Source organism: Lagopus leucura, unplaced genomic scaffold (genome assembly GCF_019238085.1).
Source record: "Lagopus leucura isolate 7727_CA_CO unplaced genomic scaffold, USGS_WTPT01 Super-Scaffold_100040, whole genome shotgun sequence".
NCBI lineage: Eukaryota > Metazoa > Chordata > Aves > Galliformes > Phasianidae > Lagopus > Lagopus leucura.
Window position 1 is genome coordinate 3,069,495 of NW_024962289.1, and position 10,529 is coordinate 3,080,023.

Genomic DNA, 10,529 nt, shown 5'->3' on the forward strand with positions numbered 1-10,529 from the left:
GGGATGGCAGAGGGAATTGGGATTGTTCAGTCTGGAGAAGAGGAGGCTCCCAGCAGAGCTCATCACCCTCTACAGCTCCCTGACAGGAGGTTGTGGTGTGGTGAGGGTGGGCCTCTGCTCCCAGGTAGCAGCGATAGGATCAGAAGGGATGAGTCAGGTTGATCCTAAGAAATAAAGTACTTCTCCAAAAGAGTGGTGATGCAGTGGCACAGCTGCCCAGGGAAGTGATGGAGTCTCTGTCCCTGGAGGTGTTCCAGAACCATGGAGATGCAGCACTGACATGGGCAGTGGCATGTTGGGTATGGGCTGGGGTTGGGCTTGATGATCTTAGAGCTCTTCTCCACCCTTAATGATTCTATGATTCTGACATAGACTGGTCTGTTTATCAATAGGGATTAGTACATTAGTTTAGGAAACAATACATTAGTTTGGCGAAAGGAATCTGTGAGTGACAGTTCTAAAACGTCCCATTTCAAATTTAGTGGTTGAGTAGTCTTGTTTTCCTTAATAATCTTGCCCTGGGGACGTAATAGAATACTCTTATCTTTTGTCTCAATGATCTTGCCTCACAAGAAGCACTGCAGTCATAATAGAGCACTTTTATCTTTTGCTTCAAAAGGTGCAAGGATATTTGCCTTGGCTACATGTGGTTTTAAGAAGTTTCTCACTATGGCCTAATGAGCAATGGAAATTTTCCAAAGTGGATGAAAGTGAGCCAAAGGCCTCAATGATGAAGCTGATGTTGAAAAATGGGTAAGAAGTAGATGGGCTCTCGACCACCCTAGATAATACTGAGCATGCCCAAAGGGATATTAGCATATATTTATGAGTCTTGAAAAGGAATGAGTATATATTGATATACTGCATATGTACATCTTAACTGATCAGATGTAGAATGTGAACTCTGACAGGGTGTGCTTGCTTGTCAAGTCACCTGGCATCATGAGGAGTAAAGGACTGCTGTTTTTAACACCACATTGGAGTTTTCTTCCTGGATTTCTGATGGCAATTCTATGAATGGATCATCTGAGGTGAAGGAGGTACCTCCATGTCGGGTACTGGTAGTTCCATGTCCACCATGGGGACACACCTGTGCTGGGGATCAGAGAGTGCTCACCAAAGCCAGGGGTGGAACAAGAAACAGGATGTTGGGATGCTCAGGCTGGCATTCAGGCTTCTCCAGTAAGGGGGGAATATCAATACACGCTTGCATTTCTAAGTTCCAAGGCTCAGCCTGAAACACAGCCCAGCACAGTTCAGTGTGGGAGAGAGCTCTGCGGCTCCAGACAGGCAGCAGTGGCAGACCCAGACCCGGACCCAGACCCGGACCCGGCCCTGGACCCAGACCTGGACCCGGACCCAGACCCAGACCCGGACCCGGACCTGGACCTGGACCCAGACATGGACCCGGACCCGGACCCAGACCCTGACCCAGACCCGGACCCGGACCTGGACCCAGACCCGGACCCGGACCCAGACCCAGACCCAGACCCGGACCTGGACCTGGACCCAGACACGGAACCGGACCCGGACCCAGACCCAGACTCAGACCCTGACCCAGACCCTGACCCAGATCCAGACCCTGACCCAGACCCTGACCCGGACCCAGACCCAGACCCAGACCCGGGCCCCGACCCAGACCCTCGGCAGTGCCGCCTGCAGCCGCCGGGTGGCGGCCCCATCCCGCACTGTGTGCCCGCACGGAACCGACTCCATCTCTCCCCCCTTCCACGCGCCCCGAAGCTCCGAGGAGGCCCGACTTGGCTGAATTAAGGCCAAAAATTTCAAAAGATCCCGCTCGAGACCAGCATTGAGTTCTGCCGCTTTCCTCCCCAACCTGAGGGGCTTTGGTGGGGGTCTTTCTGCCCTTGAACCCTCCCCGCCTGAACACCGCTCTGCAGCTGTCCTTTCCATAGGAGATCCAACCCGTGCGCTGTTTTCCCTTCCAAAAATCATCAGCCGTGTTCCTGACTGCTCCACAGATGAGTTGGGAATGGATGTCTGTGTCCTTGCTGGAAGCACGGTGCCAGGCATGGTGTGACCTGGGACCTCCACCTGCCCAGGGCTGCATCTCAAGGGGGCCCTATGGGCAATCAAGATCTCCTGGGCATCCCCAGAGCACCCCAAAATGATCACCCAGGGGAATGGCCTGTGTTGGAAGCCATGGCCAGGGGTCTCTGAGGCCAAGCTGGGCACAGGACTGCCAGGTGAAGCTGAGCAGTGAAGCTGCAGGGCACCTCTTGCTGCTCCCTGGGGACGTGGCTGGGTTTTGAGCCTCAGGACCTTGATGTCAGCAATCAGCCTCAGCACACAGCGCTGCAGGAGCCATTGTGCCTGTGCCAGCACCGCTTGCTACATCAGCTTGGATATTTAATAGCCAAATGAATGAGCAAGCAGAAGCACCAATGTTCCTGTGCCAGCCATGAAGGTTGCACACGTTGCCTACAATGTGCTGTTTCTCTAGCTCTCATTGCATCTCCAGGCTTTGGGGGTTTCAGTGCACAGGAGTGAAAGGCTTCTGCTGTTTGTGCAGGCTGGTAGAGCCGGCTAGGCCCTTCAGCAGCTCGTGCTGACCTGAGACTCCCTGCTCAGGTACATTCTGCTGGCTTTGGTGGCCATATCACAGGGACATCTTAGTGCAGAACCAGAAGGATGGTAGGAATCAGCACAGTGCTGGGCTCAGGCCATGGTCTCACCACGCATGCCAATGAATCGTCACTCCCCCAGCACAGCACGTCTGCCTGCCAGGCAGCCCAGCGAGCTCACAGCCCATCTCAGCAGGAGGATTGAGCCCAAAATCTGCCGCATGGCATCACAGAGCCCATTGGTGGGACAGCTGTAGAAGGAGGCCGGTGGAGCACAGCTTGACTGTAACCTGCAAAAATGTCAAAAACAGAAGCAACGGAGTTATTCTGACTTTTATTTCATTGCTTCTTAGTTCACACACAGTCGGTATAAAATCAGAAAAGCAAAGCAAAAAAAAAAAAAAGAAAAAAAAGAAAGAAAGAAAGAAAAGAAAAACCCAAATGAAACAAAAACGACGACAGCAACGCAGTGTCTGGAGTCCTCAGGAGGCAGCCTGGGGTCTGCACAGGTGCCCATTCATTGCCAGACACGTCTGACACACAGACAGAGGACAGACATCGCGCTCTGGCATTGGGCCAGTGGGGCTCCAGCCAGAGCTGCTTCTGTTCCTCTTGATCATGGGGGGAAAAGGAACCTTGGTTATAAATGCTTTATTAAAAACAATAGTAAGTCGTCTAAGTACAAAAGCAGTTGTAAGCTCATTTATATTACACAGAATTATTTCTCATTTCTAGCTTTGTTGTTTACCTCAAGATTGTTAGCTGAATTTCCAGTGAATAAGGTTAAATTGCTAGCAATATAAGGAATGGTAAATAGATAGCACCATTTCATATATCTGGCATTTGATTTCATAGATATACTGGGTCTGCTTCCTGCTCATCAGCGCTCTACCTCCACACAAAGATCATGTGCATTTCATGATGGGAGTACCCAAGCTTGGGCTGCACCCAGCACACACGGGGAGGGAGCACAGCCCCTGTTTGATTGCATTCAACCTAAGTGATTTAAAAGCCCAAAATCTCAGTGGGTGTGGTGGCAAGGCAGTGGGATTTGGGCAGTCAGTCATTTAGGCACTTTTGGCAATCCCTTGCTTCAAAACCCTTCAAACCTTTTGGAAGTGCCTCCGCCAACCCTGGCACCCCAGCTGCCAAATCACAGCAGGCAGGAGGAGCAGGGACCAAGCCTCCAGCTGACAGCAGCAGGCGAAACTCCAGTGGAGAAGCACTGCTTTGTGCCAGTGTAAGAGCAGCCAGAGCTGCGGGTCCCAGGGCTCAACTGAGGCTGGGATGGAGAAGGACAGATCAGATCAAAGAGGGTTCTGCATGAGAGAGAAATCACCGCGCTCTTGTTACACTGTTAGGAGTAATAATTCCTTAGGCACTTTCTTTAGGCTTTAAAACATAGCGTATGGTCAACAAAAGCGAACAATACTATGTACATATATGTAAAAAGTGTTATAAATAGGTTTTTTAAACCATAGATACTATATACATCTTCAATTAACAAGTAACCCTTTGAGTGTTTCCTTTTGGGGTCGGTTGGGTTTGGTTTGGTTTTTGGTGGGAGGGTTTAATTCCTTTTTTTTTGTTTTTTTTTTTTTTTGTTTTTTTGTTTTTTTGTTTTTTTTGGTTAATTTTCTTTTCCGTTTTCTCGTCTATTTTCCCCCGCCTCCATCTCCTCCATGCATGTCAGCAGTGCCCTGGCTGCACTTCCTGCAGCATCACTCCCGTTTCCGTAGGATGACATAGATGATGCCACTGGCGAGGGCTAGGGGGAAGGCCAGCCATGCCAGGATATAGGCGAAGCCGTAGGAGATGTTTTCCGAGGCTTCGTGCCAGTCCGTGTGCCTCACTGTGAAGATGGCTGCACCACTCATCACGCAGAGCCCTGCGAGGAAGCACACAGGGAATGGGGTGAGTAGCAGCTCCCAGATGGGAACCCACAGCTGGACACGCTGGAGAGGATAACGCCAAACACCAGCATGGAAAACGGCTTTTTGTGCTGCGTGCTTGCAAACTGGGATGTGGAAGGTGGTAAGGCTGTGGTCCCTGGCTGCAGGTGAGGGGGGATATCATTGCCAGGCTCTGAGCAACAAGGCAGCAGCCCCTGGAGCAAGCAAGGTATGAGTATCCCCAGGGTTAACCCAGCCCTTGGGCTGCTGCTCCAGACCAACCTGGACGCCCTGAGTGTCCCATTGAAAACCCTAACTGTAGCCTAAGCCATCCAACCAGAGCTGCTGCAGACACAAGCCATGTTATCATTTTGGGTTAACATGCTATGCAAGTGCAAGTCCCTGCCATGGCTCTGCACAAGCAGAACGTGCTCCTCTCCTCCCCTCCCTGCAGACCCTACTCTGCAACACAAAATTTGCCCCTGCCCCCCATACCCTCAGCCGGCCACAGGCCATCAGCCTCAGTGGGCAGTGTTTTAGCTTTGTTGCAAAAACAACTCATCAGCACTGAGGACTGCCCAGTGCCGACACAAAGCCACCACTATTTCTCCCCAAAAACAAGCTCTTTCAGTCCATCCCAGCAGTTCTATTATACAGTCGCTGGGCTGTTGTCAGCACCACATCCCCTGCACAGATCTCAGGACCACCTACATCGAACCACAGTGATATTTGAGCAGTAATTCCACTTGACACTGCTCCTTTGTTCTGGGAAAGTGCAGAAGTGGGAATACGTTTCATTAACGCGCCACTGGGGCACTTTCCATTCTCTGAGCATGAGAGCAAACTCCCACTGCCCAGCCCATGCAAAGAGAACATAACAATTGTCTGCAAATGCTGGTGGGACTGAGAGCAGGCATGCAGCCACGCCGGTCACCTACAGACTGCAGAACATACAGTGACAATTGTCTGCAGGAGGAATTCAGCAAAATTGGAGGTGATGGCTGCATTTGCATATCTGCAGCATCTGCATTGAGTTTGGCCTTGCGCATATGCTGAGGAAGTGAAGGCCAGCTGCAGTCAGCTGTTGCATTGATGGATGGCAAATGCAGCACCACTTTGGAGCCTGACTTTAAGAATACGCTCCAGTCTTGCCTTGACACACCAGGAGGGCAAACAATCTCTGAAACTTGTTCTGCAGGGCAGTGCTGGCTGCCCAAGTGATGCTGGGGCTGGGGAGAGGGATGGAGAAGCTGGGTCAAGCCCTGGATTTCCACTGTTGTAAGTTGCTGTAGATGAGTACACCATGATGGATCCACTAGACAGAAGCAGCAAGAGTGGGAGAGCTGTCCAGGTGCCTCTTATGGCTGAAATCCCAGCAGGGAAAACCCAGCCAGAGTTCTCATGGACCCAAGCAGTGTGAACAAAGTGCTGGGGATGCATCCTGCTCTGCCCAACACACCCAGCTGACCTTATGCATCTTTTCTTGCCCCTATCTACCCAGCTCTGCTCAGTTGGAGCAGCCACCAATCCTTGCCCTCTGCTCCTGCTCTTAGGGCACTGCTGGCTTGGCTTTGCCACCTGAGAGCACCCAGCAGTCCCACCCTCATCACCCACCCACTGGTTGAAACCAAGCAGTGATGCTAGCCAGATGCTTGGCTTTGCCAAGCTGCAACCCCCAGGAAGGAGGCTGCAGCCTCCTGGAAGGCTCCAGAAGTGGCTTTCTCATCCCTTCCCAGGCATAGGAAGTCCTCTGGGTTTTTCCAGCAAACTGTGAAAAGACCACACCAAGCTCAGCTCCTTGACCAGCTCTGTCTGCTCCACCTCCTGCAAGGTGAGCACAGCCTATAGACCTCAAATTCAGCATCACAGCAAGAATGGACACCAGTTCCCACCTCCATGTGGTTCATCTAACCCTATGCTTACTGCTCTCCAGTCCATGGGAAATCTGTGTGGAGACCAACTCTAACTTTTCCTGACCTCTGCACTGGACTGGAGAAAGATTTGACCCAAGGAAGGAGGCAGCAGATCTGCATCCCGATGCTGCTTCCCCTAGGACACCAAGCAGAGCACAGACAGGAGGGTAAGCTCCCAATTTCGCCTCTGCCAATGAGGATACATCAGCAGTCACTTAGGAGAGAGCAGACTTCTGCTCCCAGTTCGGCTAGACAAGTTCCCAGGCAGATAATTGCTTTATTAATGCCCATTTCCTCTCCTCGTCTCCATGGCTGTAATGTATTTCATCACATCTATCTTCCCAGAGATGAACTGATATGAACTCATTTTTTGCTTTATGGCCAAGCAGAAATTCTTATAATAGAATTCATGTTGTGTTTGCTAAAAGAGGCTAACTCTAAGCTGTTCCTGAATTGCAGTGGCCAGTCCCTTAGAGGATGCTCCATCTGAAGTTCAGTGGGTGAGTTTTTCCCCGATTCAGTAGCAGAACACACATACAGTGGTTTCCAGATGCACCTCTAAAGCTCTCCTAGACAGCGAGTCTCCTCACCAGACAGCTGGGTGTTAGGCTCATACGTTAGCCAGAACCTCCTTGAGCAATTTACTTTTTCTAGCCTGAACACTTGAAAATCCTCTTCACTGGTTTCATACGTGGAAACACAAACAGAGCCGGTGCTTTTGCAGCATCTATATTTGGAGAATTGCAATGTAGTACACGAACTGTGGCTCGTTTCCAGCACTGACTTCTTAAGAGTTAAAAATAGCAGCTGACAGTTCAAAGGCAGCTGGCTCACCCTGTGTGCTCGAGCAGCTCCTCGCCGAGGGGGAAATCACCAGCCCCTAATGGCAAGTTTATAAATAAGCCTTGGGTCCTCTTTGGCCAAAACAGGATCGTCACTACATCCCCAAACACCAACAGCTGCAGTAAATTTGCAATTTGCCCAGCCCAGTGAAGGTGGAACCCAACACTGGCGCTGGCAGTGCTCATCCCAAGCCATGGAACCCCGAGTGCACCTCTCTTGCCCCCCCAGCATCTCCCCAGCTGGAGCAGCAGCCATCCAGGAAGCACAGCCAGAAATTTGGGTGCACAATGTGCCCTGGCAGCTGGGCACCAGTGTAGAGGTAGAAGAGCTCTATGGATCCACATTATGCATAGCCTCTTCCCTTCAAGGAGCCAGCTTGACTGCCCACCTGCTTCTGTACTCAAGAAAGCGCTCGCTTTCCCTCTCCTCTGCTTGAAATCCCATCCCCAGTGCATCTCCACACCCAGACCCATTGATCAGCTCCCACTTACCAGCGAGGATTTGGAAGATCCCAGTAAGGTAAAACCGTCCACCTTTAGTGAGTGTGAAGAGCTGACAGAAGAACAGGAAGAGGGACAAGACGCTGAAGATGACGGAGAGGATCATCATCGCTTGGACAGACTGCAACCATTCTGGGGGAAAAACAGAGACATCAGTGTCAGCAAGTCCCAAGCACAGCATCATTCCTGTGTCATGGTCCTGCCACCCCACGTGGCTCCTTGGTTCCAGTGATGCTTCAGCATGGCCACACTCAGTGTGAAGTTGCCTGGGGATTTTGGACAACATCTGCTTGGATCAGCATGCTGGAAAAAGAAACGATGGGGCCACACTCTTGCTGAAATGCACTTATGATAGAAGTGCGTTTCAGCTGTACTAGGAACACCAAAGCCACGTGCAGCAATGTGGGAGACAGCGAGCCAGCCACGCTCAGAAGCAGAGTAAACAGAGCGAGTGCAAACCTCCCTGCCCTTGTGTGGCAAACCTGCTGGAAGGAGCCAGCAGCAGCTGCCAAGTGCAGCTCTGTCCCAGAGCCGTCCAGTTGAACCAGCCCCTGTGTGAGTCACTGCCCAGCTATTTCCAGGCCTCGTGGGTGTGTAACTCCAGTGTAAAATATATATATATAAATAAACAAGCAAAATGCTTCTCTACCCCATGAACTGCCACAGTCAGACAGAAAGAGGCGGTGCTGTTCACTGCCCAGATGCTGACATATATCATTGCCTTTCTTTACAAACGTTGAGCTCATAATGGATATCTGTAGCGTACCTGCACATCTTGAGTGGTCTTTAATGATATTACACCAATTCATTCAGCAGGAAAATCAGACCCATGCTCCTGCCACAGTTTGACTCCCACCCGCTACACTGCCCAGGCTGCACTCTGCCAGGAACAGCGAACTTCAGCAAAGAGCATTTCTGTAAAAAAGATGGCTGGAACACAGCAAGACTTCCAAAAACAGCTACACATTGGCTTAGCAACCTTCAGCATTCAGTGCAGCAAATGAGGCAGTGTACACAGCAGAGGTGAGCACGCTCTCCCCCCATGTCCCCACCGGCAGCACTGGGAGCTGAATTTGCACCAGGGAGTGCAGTGCAGACTCGTGCCAGGATGGCGATGACGACACACGCCTGAGCCCTTCCAGCAGGCTCCACCAGAGAATAGCAAATCCATGCCCGCAGGGAACATCCTGTGCAATTTAGTAATGTCTGTCTTGTTTGACTTCAGCCCATAAATCCTACCTCTTGTCTCTCCGTTTGGCCTCCTGCTGTTCGTACAATAGAACAAATGCAGTTCCTGCTCACAAAAGCAGACAGAAACCACCCAGCACAGCCCCTGCTCATGGCAGACAGCCTTTCTCCTTCCCTCCTTGCCATACTCCCCATGCCAAATTACTCCGTAGCATCAGTGTGCCTTGCTGAAGAGCTGCTGCATTCCACTTGTTTCAGTGCTGCTGGGTTTACCTCCACATGCAGCAGCTGCTGCAATTCGTTAGGACAGAACTATCAATTCTATCACTTCAGGAAATGCCCGTGCACTTTTCACATGAACGTGCACACCAAACATCCTATATATTTTATCCATCTTATGCTGGCTTGGCAGGAAAGCCCCTGCCTCATGCTTCCATGGGCACCAGAGGGGATGCTCACATCCAGTCCTAACTCACTGCTCAGATTGGGCAGCCAGCTGCTGACTGCCATCCTATTGCCAAGATCCAGATGAATGGCTCCCACACAGGTTCTTCTGTCGTTTCAAGGGCCACGGGACCAGGCTAGCAGAGGAGCCCTGTCTGCTCGGAGGTGGATGTCCAACTGCAGGTTATTTTAGGCAGAGGCTGTCTAGACAGAAAGCTGAGCTGCCCTTTTAATTACATCCGCCTCCCCAGGCCTCATTTTTGGTTCTGAATGCAAATGATTTTATGGGCTTTGCAAAACCCCTTTGTCAGAGAGAGCCATGCCAGGATGCTCAGTTCATTACTCAGAGCTGCAGGTGCAAGCAGCAAGTCCAAGCCTACAGACGTCAGCAGTACTAGCACAGCTAATTGCCTTTAATTCCTTAGAAAGCACTGCTATAACTGCAGCTAGCAGTGCTGCCTCCTCACCCTCAAATACTTTCAACTCCTTCACTATTAGCACTGTGCCCCACCTGGTGGACTGAATTGGGGCAGGTTCCCCCGGAGGTCTGGGTGCCACAGGCTGCACAAGGGGCTGTCAGCACTGGGCACTGCCAGGCTGCTATTTGTGGTTTCCCCAGGCACCACCCGCTTGTTCCTTGTTCCATTTCTCTCCTGTGTCTGTTCAGCTCCTTGTTTATATCTTTGCTCTTCAGGAGGAGGAAGAAAAGGGAGCAGAGTGGAAAGGACAGATAATGCCCTGCCCAGAGCTTCCTGAGAGCGCATCACGGGCAGCCCTACAGCCCTTCAGACAGTCAGGAATTACACAAGAAGCTTTTAAAAAGGAAAGTCTAAAATTTCCCTAAGCTCTGCAAACCCCCAATGTGCTCACACCGCCACTGACAGCCTAACAGCAGGGAAAAGACTTCACCCTGAGATGCTGAAGAATGCATTTATCTATCCTGAAGAGAAAGAAGAAAGAAAGAAAGAAAGAAAGAAAGAAAGAAAGAAAGAAAGAAAGAAAGAAAGAAAGAAAGAAAGAAAGAAAGAAAGAAAGAAAGAAAGAAAGAAAGAAAGAAAGAAAGAAAGAAAGAAAGAAAGAAAGAAAGAAAGAAAGAAAGAAAGAAAGAAAGAAAGAAAGAAAGAAAGAAAGAAAGAAAGAAAGAAAGAAAGAAAGAAAGAAAGA

General features: G+C 50.6%; 1 protein-coding gene across 1 annotated transcript in view; it reads right to left on the reverse strand.

The window, feature by feature from the left end:
* Window positions 1-2,903: 2,903 nt before the first annotated feature.
* The window catches only part of PMP22 (peripheral myelin protein 22), a 13,933-nt gene continuing 6,307 nt past the window's right edge, over window positions 2,904-10,529 (reverse strand). Inside the window, exons 4-5 of the mRNA XM_042883786.1 lie at window positions 7,725-7,865; window positions 2,904-4,473 (exon numbers count right to left, since the gene is read on the reverse strand). Coding sequence (XP_042739720.1) covers window positions 4,307-4,473; window positions 7,725-7,865 — 308 coding nt within the window. The 3' untranslated portion in view covers window positions 2,904-4,306. The remainder of the gene's footprint in view (window positions 4,474-7,724; window positions 7,866-10,529) is intronic.